The 21,013-nt window shown below is 38.6% G+C and overlaps 1 protein-coding gene across 2 annotated transcripts in view; it reads right to left on the reverse strand.

The window, feature by feature from the left end:
- Window positions 1–1,317: 1,317 nt before the first annotated feature.
- Window positions 1,318–21,013, reverse strand: part of BRPF3 (bromodomain and PHD finger containing 3) — a 52,831-nt gene continuing 33,135 nt past the window's right edge. Inside the window, exons 8-13 of one of the 2 annotated variants that reach the window (XM_089514785.1) lie at window positions 18,956–19,456; window positions 12,107–12,200; window positions 10,768–10,865; window positions 9,478–9,575; window positions 4,201–4,355; window positions 1,318–3,776 (exon numbers count right to left, since the gene is read on the reverse strand). In XM_089514785.1, coding sequence (XP_089370911.1) covers window positions 3,593–3,776; window positions 4,201–4,355; window positions 9,478–9,575; window positions 10,768–10,865; window positions 12,107–12,200; window positions 18,956–19,456 — 1,130 coding nt within the window. In that variant the 3' untranslated portion in view covers window positions 1,318–3,592. Of the gene's footprint in view, window positions 3,777–4,200; window positions 4,356–9,477; window positions 9,576–10,767; window positions 10,866–12,106; window positions 12,201–18,955; window positions 19,460–21,013 lie in introns of both variants that reach the window. The other variant, XM_089514784.1, reaches the window with a different exon arrangement.

Consider the following 21,013-nt stretch of genomic DNA (forward strand, 5'->3'; position numbering starts at 1 on the left):
TATTGGTTAAGGGCAGGTTTCCTCTGTAAGCAACTTCAATGTAAACAATGGCTCCTCTTCACTCTTCATTGGGTTTTTACGAACATTTTAAAAAAACTGACCTTACACTGCCTTGCAACTCAAGACCAAAACATACGGGCAGAGAGGGATGGTTTCCGGATGCTCCAGGGGCATGCTGTTTACAAAGCCCCAGGACCACACTAAAGCTGCCTAAGGTGGCCCAAAACTAGCCCCAAAAGGAACAGATCTTTTCTGATCCTATTTGGGACCATGGGTGGAAGCGCCCTTGGGGCCACGCTGTGTTTGATGAGGCCCTGGGGTAAGTGGGTTGTGAAGCTGCTCCTTCCTGCCTGTCTGCTGCACCCCTCAGATTCCAGGAAGCTTGCAGGTACCTGTATTTTTCCATTATTCATATCCATCATCTTAATCCATTAAGACTGCTCTAGAGGCTGTCATCCCTGGGTCCACCTCTCTTTCTGACAAAATATGAACATTTCCCTGCTCCCTTGGTACTATTTTGCCTGACAGGTCATCCATGCTGATAATCAGCAGCCTTTCAAATTGAAATTCCATCCGCAGATCAGCTAAAGCAAGACTGAATTCTATGCAATTCATGAGGTCACCATAAGTCAACAGGCAACTTGAAGGCACATAGACACACACACAAGGCATCCTTATATGCTAACTCCTAGCATCAAAGAAACAACACATGTAACAAAATAAAAGCAGGGGATTGTCTTCCACTGAGGTTAATACATTGCTTTGAGGTACACCATCATTGAAGTAGGCAAAACATTATGCTGGTGCTGGGGAAGGAACTGGGAATACAGGATTTGAGATTAGGCACCTTCCTTGCCTGTCACATCCATGAATCCATCCCATTTTGACTGCTGTATTGGCAGTGTACATATGGTGAAGTGGAGCTGTGGCAGTATGCCTGTAAAGTTATGCAGATTTTTTCCCATTTGTCGAAGTGCTTCTGGGATTCCACACTAACTATACTATCCTTTGATTCCCTGCCAGCAGGTTCAATATAAGAGTAGAGAACTGATTAGGGCAGAGTAAGAAATCTCATATACAAAATCTAACAGGTCAAAGTTTCACCACATGAGTATTTTATAGTCTTACATCTTCCATGCCACACATTTTATAAATCTCCCATCTTTCACACTAGTGAAAAAACTTATCTGCCTGTACCTGTCATTCTTTCTGCCAAGTATGAAATTTGAAAATTGGTAAATCATCACATCAGAGCCTAGGCACTGAACAAAGGAATAGACAAACTTCCCAAATGAAGACAATTAATAACCAAACATCTTACATTAGAACATTTATTTCTCAGAGAGAAAATATAGTTTCAGACAGTCAGATTATAGTAGGTAAAATTATCATTTTTCTTCTTTACAAGCATAGAATTTTATTACCTCTTATACCATCTGATATAAACAGTTCTAGAAAGCAAATAAACTCACTTTCTACAATAAATAGAGCCATCTGTGCTTTACAGCAGACTGACAAGTCACGTTTAGGTCCCATAGCAACAGCCGGATATTAGCCAATCCAAATCCTTAAAATGTAACTTTTAAAAAATGAAAACAAGTAAAATGGAAGTTCTTAAAACAGTTATACATAGGTCACAAGTCCACAGCTGAGCTACAACCTGGGAAAAGTGTATGTTGCTTTAAATTAATTACACTGTGTGCATACAAAAGACCCAGAAACATAACTGAGGACTTCCAAGAATGGTAACAATTGGCCTAAATAATTTAGAATGGTATTTTACAACTATGTACACAAGTTCCTTCCATAGCCACAAGCTTTAGGCATAATTTGTTTTTGTTTGTTTTTTTAAAAAATCCCATTCATGCTCTTCATGTTACAGATATTTTCTATAAAGTGTGGTTTTATCTCTTAATATATAACATGTGGCCCTTTTCTGGGAAACAAAGGATACCACATAGAAATGGCAGTGATTTTCCCTATTAACATTTTGTTCCACAATCTCTTTAGTATGAAAAAATAAAATAATAAAAAATTGAGTTAAAAAGAAAAAAAAAGTAATAATCTCTTCATGTTACAATCTTGCTCTGCGCCTTTGGTTTACAATGCTTAAAACAAAAAAGAAAAAAATATACATGAATCAAAATTCAAATATGAAATGTTTTTCAGCTTGCAAACTTCAGCTCTCCCTGTTTTTCCAGCACACACTTTAAAAAACTGGATTCTCTGAAGAATAATGTTTTATAGGTAGTAATGGAGGCTCATGCAGCAGAAAGCAAATGATGAAACCTTTATGGGAATGCAAAAGGTGAAACTCCAGTGCATTCTGGTCAGCAAGAATTCCAATTCAACCAAAAACATGATGGAGCAATTTTTCAGAGTAAAGGTTGATTGTGCCTTGACACAGATGCTCTGATCCAAAGCTGCATTCTTCAATACACATATGGCATTCTATGGAGACACATATAGCACACTTCATGCTATAGAAAGCTCTGCACATACAACCAGGTGACTCCAGTCCATCTGAAGGGGCCAGGATGCATAGGGAAAAGGTTTCCACATTTAGCTTGCCCCCTTCTCCACAGGCAGGCAAGAAGTTCTTCAACATCTAGTAATCATGCAGATTTATGGGTCAGGGTGATGCTGCTGTAAAGAGGCAGCTCATACTCTGAACATATGTCCCTTGTTTGAGATGGTAGCGACAAATGCTTTCAGAAATCTTTTTTCCCTGTCCTAACAATCCTTTGTAATTTAACAGCAGTGATCCAGGCTGGTTAGGTGCTTTCCAAAAGATTTTAAAAAATAATCTATTAACCCAAAGCTGCAGTTGAAATTTAAAAACTACTTCATAAACGGATTTAGACAGAATATTTTGCAAGTGATTTTTTCTTCATATATAAAATTCTGTACATGTACGTGTGCATGAGGTGAAGAGTAAGACTCAACATGACCTTTAACTTTGTTTTGTTCCTAGATTCTAACACAAAAACATATATAAACCTCAGCATGGGATTTCTTGATTAGGCAGTAAATGTATAAATGCAGTGGGGCAAACCTGTGCTTTTAAAAATAAGATGAAAAAGTGTGATGAATATTACTCTAAATTTGGCACACAAGAGTCATTAAAAGGAGGCCAAGTTATTTATACTAGTGCTAGGCTCCAAAGACTTCTCCAAGACTAGCTGAACACTGGAAACAGAAAGAGACTTGTGGGGCTTCTACTCCACTCAGCAAATGAGCTTAATTTATCAGATCTAAGATTCTGCCATCACACTACACTGCAGCTGCTCATGACATCCTCTTACTAGTCAGACCATGACATCGCTGCTTCTTCTCCTGGATTTTGAGAGAAACATATTCAGAAAGAACCCAGGCAGGCTTTTTGGCACATATCATGAACTTTTCAGGAGCTTTTCTCTTCACTAGGAATAGTGCATCTTTGTTATGAACACAAACAAGCATAGCAATCACACCTTCCTTCAAGCAGGGAAGAATCCCCTACTGTTCAGTGTACACCAAGACCCACTGTGCCTTTAAATGCAGGCATTATTTCCAGAGTAAGCAGGAAGGGCAGAGAAGGCTTGTTCAGTCCCTACAGATAATTTGGTGTAACAAAAGGATGGTCTCCCCGAACTCGACTCAAATGGATCATGGCCCGGTCATAAGCAACTTGGACAGATTTACGGATGCTGGTTTTTCGTCCTTCCAACATCTTTAGTTTATCCACTGTGTCATCTACTCCAAGGGGAAGAACTTTTTCTCGTGGAAGCCACTGCCTGCAGTTGAAGAGTACATATTATTTTTGGAACAGTATAAAGAGAGACAAAGAAATATATTTCTAATACCTTTGACCATTGCATTTTGCCCCCAGCTACACATATTAGCCCAGTTACCATGTTTAGAAAATATGTCACTGCTGTTCATGTTAACTGGGGAAAAAACTCTCAAAGAAACAACAAGATATCTGATTCGGAGTGCCATGCACATTGTCCAGAAAGTCCTAGCTGATTCTGTTACAAGCAGAAGGCTTTTTCAACATATACCAGAGGAAGGAAGAGATGTAGACCTGTCAGGCAGTCATATAATCTGACCTCCTCCCAATACTTTCTAGGTGACTGAATCTATAGCTGTAAATTCACCAACTCTCTCATACTTTTTTGTCAAATATATATTTCTTCCCTTTCATTTGTGTATACTCACCATGTCCTCTTGTTGTCAAAGAAAAGGACAAGGAAAAGCTTATCTCCAACCTCTGCTTGTCTCTGCTCCCCTAACTTCAACACCTCCAAAGGAGGGACTGGGATTGGGACTCCATTGTGAAGGAGGCCCTCTCGTGGCATCTCAGGATCAATGATCTAAAAACAAAAAGTTCAGGGCACAAAGAAAAGAAAAGAAGTTCAAGACACAAACGTAATATTCTGGAGATTCACCACATAATTTCATTTCAGTTATTTTTGGCAGAAAACTGAGGAAACTAGAGATAGCCAGGGCACACATTTAATCAATGGTGGCAGAATGAGAATATTTCATTTAAAATTTCACAACTTATGTGAGTTTTTAAAGCTGGATGTAGTATGGAGCCTAAAGAATGGTGAAAATGAACAAGATGGCAGTACTATGACTAATTAGTTAATGTGCTGGAAGGCACAGCAGAGGTGATAAGAAAATGAGATGCCTTTGTAGAAAAGAGCTTCATTAAAGGCTTTGAACAAGTACACAGAGATCACAGCTTATTTGGAATCTACATTTCAATTTGTCCAAGCTAGTATTTTTTTAAAAAAAAGCATATGGGAGAAGTTGAATAAATTTTCACAGCAAGATAAAGAGATTTTTCACTACAAGGCTTCTTTCAAATCAAACCATCAAAATTCCAACAGCAGCTTTCTAGAAACATAAGAAGGCCAGTCACAACTCATTGAGACATTTTGATAGATACTTTAAAATCTGAAAGTCTTTTTTGGCTGTTGCTGAACTTGCAGCAGCCTAGTTCTAGTCATAATTCCAAAGCTAGAGCTTCCTATAAGTAAAAAAGGAGGCCTGCCCTAAATCAATTGGTTTTTTTTTTAAATGTAAGATACAGGTAAAGATAAACAGATATAAATACTGTTAAATAGTTTAAATGATGTTTCTTGTACAGTCCTGCCCATGTCTATTTAGAAGTAAGGTCCACTGAATTTAATTGGACAGACTGTCAGATAAATATATATTCTCCAATAGGGCACCCTCCCAATCCCCATTAACCCCACCCAGCATTAAAAGAGATATAGTTCCATACATTAGGTAGTCAATGAGAGACGGCTGGTGTATGAGATTGCAAATAAAATACAATTATTGTTCAAAGCTACTAACAGAATCTAATTTGAACTGACCAATCAGACATCAGGTTACAAAATAGCTTGGCGTAAGCTCAATGGACTTAACTTCTATATAGACAGGGCAGGACTGAATAACAAATATATTTTAAATTATTTAACAGTATTTATATTTAATGTATAAATCCATAAATCAAAATGAAGACTGTAGTCAAGAAATCAGAAGAAGACTAAAACTTGGAAAGGCAGCTATGAAAGAACTGGATACGAAGAGTAACTGCAGAGGTATACTATTAAGTACCAAAGTCATTTCTATGTATATTGTGAAAGCTGTATAGTGAAGAAAGCTGACACTAAACAAATCAACTCATTTGAAATTGTGTGTTGGAGGAAGGTTCTACAGATAACATGAATTAACAAAAAACAAATAAATGGGTCTCAGAGCAAATCAAGCCTGAAATTTCACTAGAAGCCAAAATTAGTAAACTGAGTCTATCATACTTTGGTTTCTTAGATTCATCAGACATTTTGAATTCATTAGAAAATATGATAATGCTTAGTACGAGGAAAACAGGAGAAAAAGAAGAAGATCACATTACAAATGTATTAACTCAATAAAGGAAGCCAAAGCCCTGAGCTTGCAAGACCTGAGCAGAGCTATTTATGGGGCTCTTGGATGTGTCTCATTCATAGGTCACTATAACTTGAAGCCAACTTGGTATCAATTAACAATAACAGATATTTAAGATGTCTATTATTTTTAGAGTAAGCTCAATTAATGTTACTAGTACAGGTGGCATATTTCTTCAAAAATTGTTTTACTACATTTTTATCAATGTTTATAGTCCCACATATTAAAAACAGGGATATTAATAAACATATGGTCCAGACATATGCTGATGGATTAATGTTGATCTCAACATATTCTGGTTTGTTTGTATGTTTAGTTACTTATTTCATACAAAAGCAGTTGAATGTATATAAAGGATCTGAAACTTCCATTACCAGAATACCATGTATAAGAAGTAACAAAGAAACACAATGACTAGCATTAGATAACCCTTAGTACAGGAGCCCAGATGGACCAGTAAACTTGCTGAAATAAACCAGTCTTTACTTTTCACCTAAATGCCAACAGTGGAGGGATAAAATGAACTCAGGAGGCCTCAGTGCCAAGGGTAGAAAAGCCCTCATTCCGCATGATTTACTATTGCTATACCTCAAAAAATGAAGGCACTGAAAGAAGGGCCTTTTTTAAAAAGCTCTTAAAGACTGGGTTGCTATATATTGGAAGAATCAGTCATTATGTTACTCTGCATTCCAGGTATTTTGTGATGGGAGTCTTCTCACTCTGCACCATTATAGCACTATGATTCTACTTTAACTGCCAGCGCTGCATCCTATGGAATCCTGGGGTATGTAGTTTGGTGATGCATTAAGATTTCTCAGGCTCAGAATTCTAAATACTCCCACTTAAACTACAAAATACTAGGATTCCACAAGAAGTTGCCATGGCAATTAAAATGAAATCCCAGTACTATATTTTTGTAGTTGGAAAAGGCTCTAGATCAAGATGATTGCTGTGGTCCAGAAAGCAACTAGAAGCAAATCAAAGACGTTTAAAAACTGGGATTATATGGTCTCTGCAGCCCTCTAGAGTCAATAGTCAAGTAACATCAATTCATGTCCATCCTCTGTCCAGAGACAGATACTGATTATTTTCCTTTTTCTTAGTATTTTGCATTCATGTTAATGTCTATTTTAGAATCACAAAGCTGGAAGAGACATTAGAGGCCATGTAGTCCAATCCACTTCTCAATGAAGGTTCTTCAGTGCAAAGTGCAGTTACTGTTTCTCTGCTAATGGCTGTCTAGCCTTTGCTTAAATACTTCAATGAAGGAGAACTCCCTACCACCTGAGGCAGTCTGTTCTACTGTCAAACAGCTCTTTATCATTAAGAAGCTTTGATTAATGTTTAGCAAATATCTGCTTTTTGGCACTTTCTGTCCATGGTCCTACTCCTGCCTGCCGGAGCAACAAACAAGTCTGCTCCAAATGCAAAAACTGCTGTCAAACATCTCTTTAATCTTTTCTTCTCTAAGATCAATATACTCATCTCTTTCAAGACTTCCTCACATAACTTTGTTTTTACATTTCTTTGCCACCCTCTTCCAGAAAGGTCCCCCGTTGCCCATCTTAAAATGTGATGCCCACAACTAGATATACTATTTATTACAGATGTGGGTTGACTATACGGTGAAAAAAAATAAAGCAGTTCCCAGCCGCTTTGAAGGCAGGGCATTTGGATGACACACAAGGAGAACGTGGGTGAAAAGTGGAACAAAGCTGCACACCAGAGCTAAAAACCGGAGCAAAAAGAAGCCCCGATACTCCGACTTAACATGGGAAATGTGCATCTTGTGCAATGCATATGCATGGTGGGGAGGCAATAAAAAAAATAACAATGATGATGATGCAGTGTGGCTTGATACTGCACCATGTGGAGTGTGTTTGTCCCACCTTGGGAGTGGGCTGTGCAGAGAATGAGCTTTAACCCACTTTTAGAAAATGCAGGATCAAGCTCCTTTTCCCAGCCATTCTGCTCTGGCCCTAATGTATAATAGAGTAGAATTATCACTTCTCTTGATATAGACATTATATCTTTCTTAATGCAACATGTTCATCTGATGATCAACTAAAATGTTTTGACTCCTTTCATGTGTACCTACTATCAGATTATATCTTCATTCATCCTATACATCTGCCTTAGATTCTTTATACAGAAAGGCAAGATTACATTTATCTTTGGTGGATTCAATCTAGTTGATTTTGGCCACATATTCCAGTCTGTTAATATTACTTTGAATCTTAATTTTGTCTTCTAGGGTGCTAGCTATTTCTCCACCTTTGTGTAATCTCTAAACCTGAAAAGCATATCATCAGTCATTTATAAAAAACATAGGATTGCACAGGACCTACCAATGACGTTTGTAGAACTCTGCATTGAGATCGCATTCCAGCCGAACCAAAAGCCATTATTGAGGACCTAATGTTATGGCTTTATATGTTATGCATTTACAGTGCCCCATGACAGACTGCTAATGAAATGTGTTGGACTATTTATATATAACATTGTATTACTATTTTTTAACATACTAGTTTGAAACTCCCCTCCCTATCTCTCTTCGTTTTGCTTTCCTCACTTTTTTTCTGTCTAGTTTCAACCATGTTTAAGAATAAATGTGTGAATCATATGGTGCCACACAATGCAGCACTATATCACTGGATATGTTATTCGTGCCATTTTTCTCTAGGATAGAGCTATAGAAGAAAAAACTTTAAGAAACTGAGGAATCACGCACATAACTGAATGATTAAGATGGAAGCACACACAGGTCTCTTCTAGCGCTAATGTAGTGATAGCAGAAATAGGGAATTCTTCTGTATAGAAGACAATCCTGGTTCTTGAAATCCTGTTCTAGCTTGTCTTAATAAGACGTGGTGTTAAAAAAAAGTGCAAGCCGAGGAAAACAAATGTAGTTGTTGCTATGCTGCAATGTGAAGAATCTAACTTCAAAAAGTGCAAAATGACAACAATTTTGTAAGGCTGCTATCTTATACCTGTTTGGTTTAGTGTAGGATCTGAGAACACACTGAAACTCTTTCCTGAGTAGACATATATAGGAATGCACAGTAACTTAACTCTCAGTACAATGAAATGCTATATAAATTGAGAATACAGGAGCTATATGTTATATGATCTTTCTGATGAAACTATTTAATTATTTAAAACATCCAACTTTTAATCAGAACAGATTCTACTGTGTCTGGTGACAACCTGCAGAAACCTCCTACTAAGTCTGCTGATTTTAAAATAGGGAGAAAAATTAAGGCCACATTAATTAGCTCTTGCACACAATCTGCTCTTAAAACCAGAGCAGAATTAGTCCTAGCAGTACATTTAGAAATACTTTGTATTTCATCCTTAAAGACTTATACATGCACTGTTATTACAGATATTAACATTCCTAATGAAAACATCAGCAGTTCTGGCAGAAAATAACTTCTTTCCTCAATAGACCGTATTGCAAGATTAGCACTGGATACTAGGCAGTTAAAATGTCTTCCATGGAAAGTTGGTAGCTGGTGAACCAGGTATACATACCAAGGCTGGGTAAGAAGGGTAGCCACGACACTTTGCCCAAACAAGCTCCAACGGTTCTAATTCAGTCTGCTCCTCAAATGGCATCAATAGATTTCTACCTAAAAAAACAGTACAAGGGTTATGTTAGAATCATCTTCTGCCATGTTAAGAACATATTTATTTTTGAAACTAACTGCAGACCAATGGATAATTTACTGAATATGAACCTGAAGAAACATATCCTGTATCTGAGAGTTCGGGTTTGATTTGTGTCCTAAAGACAGTTAGACATAAAGCATTAGTTAAAATTAACTGCAGTAAACAAAACTTGGAATAGCAAAGTCTTTGTTTTATCCCATCATCTTTTTGTCAGTACAAGTTAAACAGATAGGATTTCATACACACACTTTATTTCTTAAAACATGCAATAACTGCAGTGGAAAATGGCATGGAGGATTACATTTTGGAGGTTGGAAGGATGCACAAGCATCCTTTTCTAAATGTACAGTGGGCCCTTGGTATCTGCTGGGGTTTGGTTCCAGAACCCCCCATGGATACTAAAATCCATGTATGCTCAAGACCCATTAAATATAATGGCATAATAAAATATTGTCTCTTATATACAGTGGCAAAATCTTCTTTCAGTTAGTCTCAAAGGTGCTACATACTGGTGAGATCAAGGTTTGCTTTTTGGAATTTATATTTTTAAAATATTTTCAAGCCGTGAATACTTGAATCCATAGATAAAAAATTAGTGTATATAGAGGGCTGACTGTATTTTCCAAATGTTTCTCTTCAGCCATTACTTAACCATCCTCATTATGTAATTTCCCCAAAATTATCTCACCAAGAGCTCTACAATGGAACACAGGCTAAAAGAGCTGCAGTATATAAATTGTCATGACAAAACTTAAAAGATAAATTTTCAGGCTGATCTTATGCACATTTTCTCAGCAGTATATTTCACTCATGCATTCCCCCCACAATGGCATGCAAAGAGTGGAAGATTTGGTCTCCTTTGACACAGCCCATTACAAATAGTATCCACAGTCAGTTTATGCTATAGGTCAATGATGGCGAACCTATGGCACGTGTGCCAGAGGGGGCACTCAGAGCCCTCTGTGGGCACATGTGCCATCGCCCCAGCACAGAGTTTGCCAGAGTTTGTTACTAGAAAGCCAGAGGGACACGGCACTTTGCAATAAATGAGTGGGTCTTGGGTTGCAGCTTGGACACTCGGCCTCTAAAAGGTTCACCATCACTGCTATAAGTACACAATGCACTTAAGAAACACACATATTGTTTTCCCACCTGAGTTGCTATATTCTGAGTCTCCATTTACGCCATCTAAAAAAGGAACCCGTGCAAGAGCAGGTTTTCCTCGGCTCCTTTTGTGTGGAGTCACACCACTGTGGAAAAGTCACAGGAAGAGAAAATTCAATGATAAACAGCAATGTTTAGTCTGAATTCAAGATGTGTCATAAAGTGAAAGAAGATGTATGGTCTGCTCTCCACATTTGCAGCTTTGATTATTTGCAGATTTGATTAATATGTTCTCTTTAGGAATCTCTCTAGGACCTCCAGTGTGATTCTGCCGGAGGCTAACGATAGAATCGCACTGGAGAACCTACAGATTACTAGAGAAAACACTTCACTAGGCATGTGTGGGTCCTCCAGCACAATTCTAAGGTCAGCTTCCACTGGATGTTGATCAAACAGTTGTACTGAAGGATCTAGTGATTCCTAGAGAGCTGTTCTCTCCAGTACAAAAAAAAATGGGGTTTTATTTATGGTTTTTCCACTTTCACAGGTATCCCATGCCCCCAACACCAATGAATGTGGAAGGCTCATTGTAGTACCAAGCCCCAACAGAATGGTTTCAGTGTGGTCACTATTACCGAATTACTCTGATCAGGAGGCTACTTCAGGAGAACACCTTTGCAAGATACAGATGCAAGAGCAGTAACTGAAGCGGTAAAACAGACACATAGTTTTACAATATAAATGCAGTATGCCATGTGTAGTCTTATAAATTAAACATACTGGTTAGCTCCTTCTACAAGTTGGACCAGATGTAAGCAAGGAGTGGGGACACACTGCTGACAAATCTATACAAAGAATGGGATGAGTTAGAAGTGAGCTAATGCTGCAGAAGGGGTAGTGTTTTAGCACCAACAATTCAGTAGTAAATACTGATGGGAAAATGAAATTGGCATGCTTGAGCTAGATAAATTAATGGCAAGACTTTGTTTAGATTAACTGGTGTGTGTGTGTTAATAGTGAGATCAGAGTTTACTCTTGACTCTATAGCCACTCATTTATCTCTCTTGGGATCAGAAAGTGGGTTGCCTGAAGAACTGAGAACAACAAATAAGATAAGGAAAGACACAGAAAACAAAGATGCCACAGGTCAAGAATATAGTGCAGGTGCCAATGTAAAAATTACAAGTTTACTAAATACAGTCCAGAATGCAAAATATGGCAAACCTTGACACTACATATGCTGGTAATGTAAAAAACAAACACATTTATTCCTGTCTACTGACATAGATATAAGTGACCTCTAAAAGAATGAACTTAAAGGAAGGGCTAGAAAACGAGCAAGAGAATAATGGTAATTTAGGGTGAGACTTTCCAGAAGTGGGCTTACCTACAAATGCCAAATGGGAGACCACTACCACGGCCAGAACCACACTCTGAATCAGAACCATTTTCTGTATGCTTCCTGAAGCCATTGGTCACTGCTGCTGAGAATAAAGCAAATGTCAAAAGTTTAGTGGTTTAAAATGTTCTTTTAAATTTCTTAAGACACTTATGAAGAATCCCAGAGAAAATACCAAAATTCTACATTGTTGTTAAGAAAGTTGTACTGATCAAGTTCAGTGTTGTTGAAATAACATCATGTTGGGTTTTAGTCTCCCCTGAAGTATGACTGCACTGAATAAGTAAAGCAAAGGTTGTGGGCCACATGGGAACCCTAGAAGCTACATCCTCATATCCTCAACCTGCCTCCTCTGGAAAAAAAATTTTTTGTAGGGGTTAAGAGATCTGAAAAAAGGATTTCCCCCTAAACAACTCATAAAATCCTTGAAACCTCCAGTGAGTGCTATGGGGTATTTTGCTGAATTTTCAGGACTTTGGGGAAACTAACTTTTCCAAACAAGAGACAGGTTAGCTAGGTGTTTTTCTGTTTGGAAAAAAGTCCTGTCCAAGCTTACATAAAGAACCTCCTCCCGTGGCCAAAAATGCACTAAACTGACCAAAAGCTCTCCCCAGTAGACACTTTGGGGACATATGGGCTCTATTTAGTAGGGAAAATTGACCCTTCCAGTTGGAAGAGGGGACTTGGGAAATTACAAAAACATCTTTGCAACAAAAGCTGCATTTTGCCCAACCCTGCTTTGAAGTAATTATAGCTCTCAGTAGTTAACATATTTGCCAAACAATAGTAATAAAGAGCAGTCAAACATGCTAAGAATATGTGAATGGGGGTCATGCACGTGGCGATGGTGTGGTGGTGCAGTGGCATGCACGCCATGGGCATGCACCCTATTCATTCCAATGGGACACGCCACCCTTTGCACTCCCACACGGCTCTCCACAGGTTCGAGCGTATGCTCAAACCCGCATATAGCGCGCCTGCATATGACGCGGGCGCACTGTGTATTTGTTCTGAAGAGGACTTTAAAAAACCATCACAACAATTATATCTGAATGAGAACTACAAATGGCAGGCTAGAATGGAAATAATTCAAAATACAAGTTCATTAGGTTTCCAACTTTAAAAGAAGTACAATTAAACCTCCATATCGATGGGGTATCCATTCTGGACCATCCCATGGATACCAAAATCCATGCATACTCAAGTCTCATTTAAGTTAGTGGTGGTACAGGGCGTGTACACCTACTGACACAGCCATGTGTACCCACTGTCATTAAGAAAAACAGGCTTGCCATCCACAGATGGTTAAATCTGTGGATGGCAAGTCCAGTGATATGGAGGGTGGACTGTCCCATCATTTTCCAAATGTAAGAACTATATCAACTATATCTGAATCCTGAGATCTCCATGCTCCTATTTTACTTCTACAGAAGGCAGAATAAACTCTATGCATATCTGTCACCCTTCTTTCATTTTGAGTTTAACCAAACTTTCCAGAAAACTAATTTTTTGCTGAAGACAAATATTTTAAAGGAGCGAGAAAGAAATCAAAATATGGAATTTGCTGGGCTAACATAATGCATTTTAAAGGTCATTCCTAACAAAAGGCTACTATAAGCACTGTGTTCACAGCAAATATATCTCAGCTCTCACTTGTATTTGCATCTGGCTTTTATTTATTATCAGCTATCTCATTAAGATTACAGATAAGAAGAAAGTGTCAGCTTTTAAAGTATGTCTATGCCAGTATTTTTTGTACAACTTTTACTTGAACATACTACACTTAGTTTATATCATGTTTTTTAACGAGTGCTCTGCTTCCATATTTCTTTTAATTCTGCCCAAATTTAGAAGTGCTAAATGAAAGAAGTACTAATTTTATGCATTGTCCCTAGACTAATGTTTGGAATGTCCATTATCCCAGCCATTGTTGCATCACTCCCAGACTAATAACTGGGGATAAGGTGTGGTGTTACACGTTTCCCTTTAAAATGCTGGTTTTATGCATCAAAAGCACTCATATTCAGTTGTGCAGAAATCCCCTAGGTACTTTATTATTTTTCCTTTAGGGGTGTATATGTTTGTTCCTGCTCTAACATATTCTCATCAGCTTTGCTATCCTACATCAATCTCTTTTCTTCCTTCCTTCATCCTTTTTTTAAAAAAAATATCACCATGGTTTGGGCACAGTTTCCTTTGGGATGACTATTGGTTTTAAACAAATTGTATAACTACCTTCCACATACTTGATAAAATTTTGTTTAAAAATAAATAAACAAACTAAAGAGGAGCCCACTTACTTGTCAGCATGTAAAAGGACAAGAAGGGAGAAAGATAAATGTTAAAACATAAACAACAGATATATTTTACAGACATTGATATAGATATATTTTTACTTCCTGTCTGAAGTTCCACAAGCTGCTTATGTCAACTGTCCTTCTACCAACCAAGGAAGAAAACAGGAGGAAAAAACAGTCAGTTCTTATTATGGAGCAATGTAAACAGTGGGATTCCCAAAGTATCTGTATTGAGACTGCTGGGTTTTTTTAAGTTGTGGATAAATGGCTTAAAGGTTAGGAGTGTACAGTGAGGTGGCAAAGTTTGCAGGTGACACCAAATTATTCAGGATAGTGAAAACTAAAAAGGTTTGTGAAGAACTGAGAAGGGATATTTCCAAAGTGGAAGAAACTGTAATAGAATAACAAATACAGATCAATTTAAGCAAGTGTGAAGTGATGTACAATGGGTAAAAATAATAATCTAATTTTGTATAAACTTTGATGGTATCTGAGCAGGTCATGACTGACCAAGAACTTGGGGTTATGGTGAACAGCTCTGTGAAGAGCTTGACCCAATGTGTAGCAGCTATGAAAAAGGCTAATTTCACAATAGCTCAGCATAACTTTATATAACGCTATGATGCAACAACACTTGGAATACAATGCAGAGTTCCAATCTCCAGATCTCAAAAATGATATTGCAGAGCCAAACAAAGATGCAGAAAAATGCAATTAGACATATCAGAAGATTGTAGCAACTATCCTGAAAGGAAAGTTTGCAATGTTCATGTTTTTTAGCTTACTATGAAGGCATGTGCAAGGGAAAGGGACTCGAGAGAAGTTTACAGAAGTATGCATAATGTAAAGAAAGAGGATATAGGGACATTTTAAAAATAATACCAGAAAGTGAGCTTTTCCAACGGAGTTGAAAGATGGAATGTTTAGGACATACAGAAGAAAGACACAGTTGAATACCACAAGATGTAGAAACGGATTCCAAACTGGGCAACTTCAAAAGGCAATTAAATAAATTCAGGTCATGACGGCTACAAATTACAGGCTGAGTCTTCCTTATCTAAAATGCTTGGGAGCCAAAGAGTTTTGGTTTTTGGATTTTTTTGGATTTTGGAACACCTGTATTTGTATATGCATACATAATGAGATATCTTGGAGATGTGACCCAAATTGAAAAACAAAATTCTTTTATGTTTTGTATGCACCTTATACACATATCCTGAAGGTACTTTAAAATAATGTTTTTAATAATTTTGTGCACAAAACAAAAAGTTTGTCTACACTGACCCATCAGAAAGTACAGGTGTCACTATCTCGGCCACCCATGAAAAAAGTTTTGTTTTGTTTTTGTGGGGTTTTTTTAGATGGGGAAGACTCAGCCTCTGTATTACTGGCATCAGAGGTTGTATACTTTTAAACGCCAGTTTTGGCTGAACACAAACAAAAGTATTCAGTTGTAGTCCTGTACTGTTTGTGGGCTTTCTAGAGGTATCTGGTTGGGCACACAGGAACAAAATGTGAGACTACAGACCTCTAGTCTGATTCAACAGGGCTCTTAAGTTCTCAAATTATAATTTACTTCCTTTTGTTAAATTTGAGCTAATTCTGCCAGACTTTTCATTGTTTTTTCCTGATAAATGTTTAACTGCCATGAAAGGAAGACAGAAAATTCCTATTCTAAAGAGATTTTAATAAAAGCATGAGCAGATGTATAATAAGACAGATGGAAGCTAGGGAAAATATCTACTCCATTTAGCAAAATATTAGAAACCTATGTATTTCCTGTCTTAATGCCATCCTTTTCTCTTTACCCATGCTGCAGCCCAGTCCAATGAGCCACTGAGCTGTTAAATCTTTCAAATGGGAAACAATGAATGCTGCTTCTTATAATCCTGCACTAGTATTACAAGTCTAGAGTACAGCACTAGTTCAAAAAAGAGTGGGTTACTACTATCACAATAAACACACCAATAAAATGAAACAAAACTGCTCCACCACACTAATAAGGTGGACATTGAGTGAGAAGACAACTCACCTCCACAGCCAACCTTAAAGGCACTTCACCCAACAAAGAAACCAGCTATTATCAGTGCAAACCTAGACTCTGCACAATTTGTTCACTGGAAATATATCACACCAGGATTTCAGAGCATGCATCTGTTCTCTGTGGAATTCAGATATCTTAAGGGTGGTATATTTGACATATAATGCTCTAGAAAATGAGAAGATTGCAATCCTAGTATCCCACAATAATCTACATAATGAGCCAGCATAGTGTAGTGATTTCAGCAATGGCTATGACTCTGGAAACCAGGGTGTGAATCCCCACTCAGCCATGGAAACCAACAGGGTGACCATGAATCAGGCATCACAGATCAAACACCACTGGCAGAATGTTTTTTACCACCTCAAATACTATAAAACCAATGGAAGGAAGCAAGGAGCAGTCTTGTAGCTCATTTGAGACTCATTTATTTTAATATTAACTTCTGTGGATTAGAATCTACCCTCAGATACTGATGGAGTGAAATACACCTGAGACACAAACCTGAGACATGAATGCTTTTCCATCAATGCATTTGAAGCAGCAGATGGCAATCCATGAAAGCTCATGCTAAAATAAATCAGCATGAGACTGCCATAAGACTCTTCCCATGCATCACCAGCTTCCTTCTGTACTTTGTACAGTTGGCCCTCCATTTTCGTGGGGAACATGTTCCAGACCCCCAGTGAAAATGGAGACTTGGGTATATTCAAACCCCATAGGCTTGAATGGGTTGTGTGTTTGCGAGCGCACGCAGTGCATGTGCTGCGAGGGTGTGACCCATTAAAAATAATGGAGGTCATCTCTCCGTCAATATTCAAGACCGTGGACCTCAAGTCTGTGAAAAAGGAGGGGCGACTATATACTGAAACAGACTAACACAGCCATCTTCTTGGAAATTGCCTAAAATACTAACTGCTTCCTTCTGTTCTTTATACAGTTGCCCCTCCGTTTTTGCAGGGGGTCCATTCCAGATGCCCCGCGAAAATGTAAATCTGCCAATATTCAATCCCTATTGGCTTGAATAGAGCCGCGCCCCCATGGGAGCACACCCCATTTTAAATCCTTCCGTTTGCCCCTTGCAAGTAAGTGAGGGACATGGATTCAAAGTCCATGCAAACAAAGAGACGACTGTATATTGAAACAGACTAACATAGCCATCATCTATATGTTGTGAGCCACCTTGGGTCCGAACTTGGGAGAAAGACAGGATAAATAAATAAATAAATAAATAAATAAATAAATAAATATTACGTTTTCAAATGTAGCCAAATCACATGTTCATTTGTGAATTATCAAGTGGTGGACAGTCAAATGATGCACAAACCTTGAGTTAAAGGACATATTAAGTCAATACTATCATCCTGCTCTCTTGTACACAGAAGTTATAAATAGATGAAACCCCCTATCCTGTGTCTCTCTGTTTAGACGCTCCAGACCAGGGGTAGGCAACCTGCGGCCCGCGGGCCGGATGCGGCCCTTCAAGGCCTTGGGATCGGCCCCAGCCCGGTCCTGCCGCCGATTGCCGCCAGGGCCTTTGGGGGGCAATTGTCTATAGAAGCTTCAGAAACATGCATTTATATTAACATTTTTTAAAAAATCAGCAATTTTTTCACGTGTCCTCCATTTTTTTTTAAAGTGTCTTCCATTTGAAAATTTTGTCCTACATTTGTCCTGGTTTATTTATATATTTAATTTTTTTTTTTAAAAAAAAGTATTTAATTATTTATTTTTTGGCTTCGGCGCCCCAGTTGTCTGAGGGACAGCAACCCGGCCCTCGGCTCAAAAAGGTTGCCTACCCCTGCTCCAGACTTTTACATTACCATCAAATCAAATCCCTGCATGCCAATGTGTTCTGTTCTAGTGCACATTTACACAGGGTCAGATGCAAGAAGTAATGTGGAAGAGTGGTATAAACTTTTCATAATACTTGTTTTGATGCAAAAAATATGACCAAGGTTCATTGCTATAAAAGAGCTAGAAACTCCTATAAAGAGCTCATACTGTCTTTTCCTCCACACAAAAATATGAAGAGAAATTTGTAGTTCAGGTAAAGGCTAATTCAACAGAAGGATGAAGAAATGTAGAGCATTTACTAGGTAAGGAAAAAAGTATTCACCTGCTACACCTCATGTTCAGAAATAATACACAAACACCCCCAAAGTAGACTAGTTGTGTCAAGGAAGAAAATCCCCAAATTATTCAGAGGTAAAGACCAGTAAATCTGATCTCCATAATACAAGATCATCTTCTACTTCAGAGCCCATATCTTCCCCTCACCTTTCATAAAAATAAAACTAGTTGTTTGTATCGGGACTTATGTGTTGACACCATTAGGCAGAAATTTGCTACCAAATGATATCTGGGAAATGTGTGATACTATGGGATTGTGGAGAATTCTTCTTGCCAATAGGCAAGCAATAGAACCAAAAACACCCCTACTCCTGGGGATCTCTGACTTTCTAAGACATCAGAGGAATGAAATCTCAGGGGAGTCACCTGTCACTCCTGCCTGCCTGGGGGATTTCTCGCCATCGCTCTCGCTGCAGCTCCCACTCTTTGGCTGTTTCCGGGATGACCGCTTGCCCTCTATGCTGGAGGGGGAGAGCTCCCCACTCTGGCTGTGGTTTTCTCCATTCTCAAGGGGGCAGTCCAGACCTCTTTGCAGTTTCACCCCGTTCTTGGCTTTTTTAAAAAGGACAGAAGTCCGCCTGCCCACTCCACTAAACGGGGGGCTGGCAGAAGAGCCTGTGGCCTGAAGGGCCAATCCGTTCAAGCCGTTGTCGCTGAGCAAGCGCTGGAAGGCGTGGCTCTCCCTCTGCAACGTCTTCTTATCAAAGAGCTCACCCTCGGACTTCAGACGTCTATGTAGTCTTTTCAAGGACTTGCTTTCACTAATGGGTTTGAGAGTTGGAGGGTCCTGCAGAGAGTCCAGCTCCGATAGGGAGGGTGCAGGTCCTGTGGGCTCCAGAGTGGGGGGAAGTGGGGGCTTGGTGTCATCTGCTAAAGAGAAAAAGAATCCGCTTGAACATTTTAGAAAGTATTTTCCCAAAGAATGGATCACAGCTCCCTGATCATTTTTATGGGTTTATTCACTGCTAAGTCACTGTACTAGATACTTTTTGTTGTAAACCCTTAAAGAAACCAGTGCATTTGTGTGTGTGTGTGTGTGTTTGTGTGTGTGTGTGCGTGCATGCACATATGCATGCATGGGTGTTGGGTATATGGCAGGGATGGATCATAACCATGACACTCTGCAGAAGGAAAAAATATTCTCACCCTCATAAGAGCAAGTAGATATTCTTCAAATGTAGCCAATAATGGTCTTCAAGATGGTTATCTTACAGATACTTACTCAATCATAAATTCTATGAATTTACTGGGATTTGCTTCCAAAAATGCTGATGATTAGGTTGCATTATTATCCTGCTGTAATATCCAAACCACCACACCATGCTGGCTCTCTGTATAACACAGAAGAGCAAAAAGACATGGGAGAACTAGGGAGCAAAAAAGGAGAATTTCAGATCCTCAAAGGCCTAGTTCCTATTTCAAGTGAGGGGGGCGGGGGGAATATCCTGTTGTTTTAATTTTAAATGTTTGTCATTGTCCCTTGCACTAAGGCCACCAACAACATTCAGAGCAAACCAATGAAACAAATCCAAGTCTCAGCTTTCTCCACACTAACCTTTACTTTTTCTCTAACGTGTATGCGTTTATGATCACTCCATTTTGATTCTTGGTGGAATGGGATCACAGAGTAATCTACTCTCCTCCCCCTTGTATCGTTCTGCTCCTATACAAGCATTAATTGCTATCTGTGCAGTATTCTGGTTGCCACCAGGAAAACAAGCTAGTCCTCAAACTCCTTAAACAGCCTCCAAAGCCAAAGTACACCAAACAACATATGGTTCCCACTTAACAAGAACATGGTACATTTTTAAACCACACAATATCTAAGCAATCAATACTGGACAGGGTTACAGGAGCTCTAAAATGCATACATGTGTCTGTCCTTCCTAACATAAAGACATCAGAAAGAGAATGGAGAAGCAGCAAATGTATTCTAATAACTTGGAAATGGCTGCTGGTGGTGTTTTCTGGACATGGGAAAAAATAATACACGGAAACAGCCATTTGGATGCATATTGGTTCTGGGAACATCTCTAGGTATCCCAAAACTGACTTTGATCCTTATTCCTCCTCTCTCAAGGACCACATGCCACATTTGAGAGGGACAGAGCTTTTTACTATCCTAGCTGGATGGCTGGGTGAAGTGAATTGTTAATAGTAAGGCAATGAATTTGAAAGTGATCAAATTTACAATGGGCTTTGATGAAGACAAAGTTTTGGCCTCATTAATCAAAAAGTGTTGATGAATTCTAATGACTACTGAAATCAAGAAATATAAATAACCTAGATCAGCTGTTGGCAAATATAAAGCATCCTATATACAATGATGGAGATTTGACTGCTTTCCTGTATTGACCAATTATAACCCATTTTGCTGATACACATGAGAATATCATTTCAAGCAATAATGATATGTGAATTTGA

Source organism: Sceloporus occidentalis, unplaced genomic scaffold (assembly GCF_023333645.1).
Source record: "Sceloporus occidentalis isolate IW3139 unplaced genomic scaffold, rSceOcc1.0.p SCAF_3, whole genome shotgun sequence".
NCBI classification, from domain to species: Eukaryota; Metazoa; Chordata; class Lepidosauria; order Squamata; family Phrynosomatidae; genus Sceloporus; species Sceloporus occidentalis.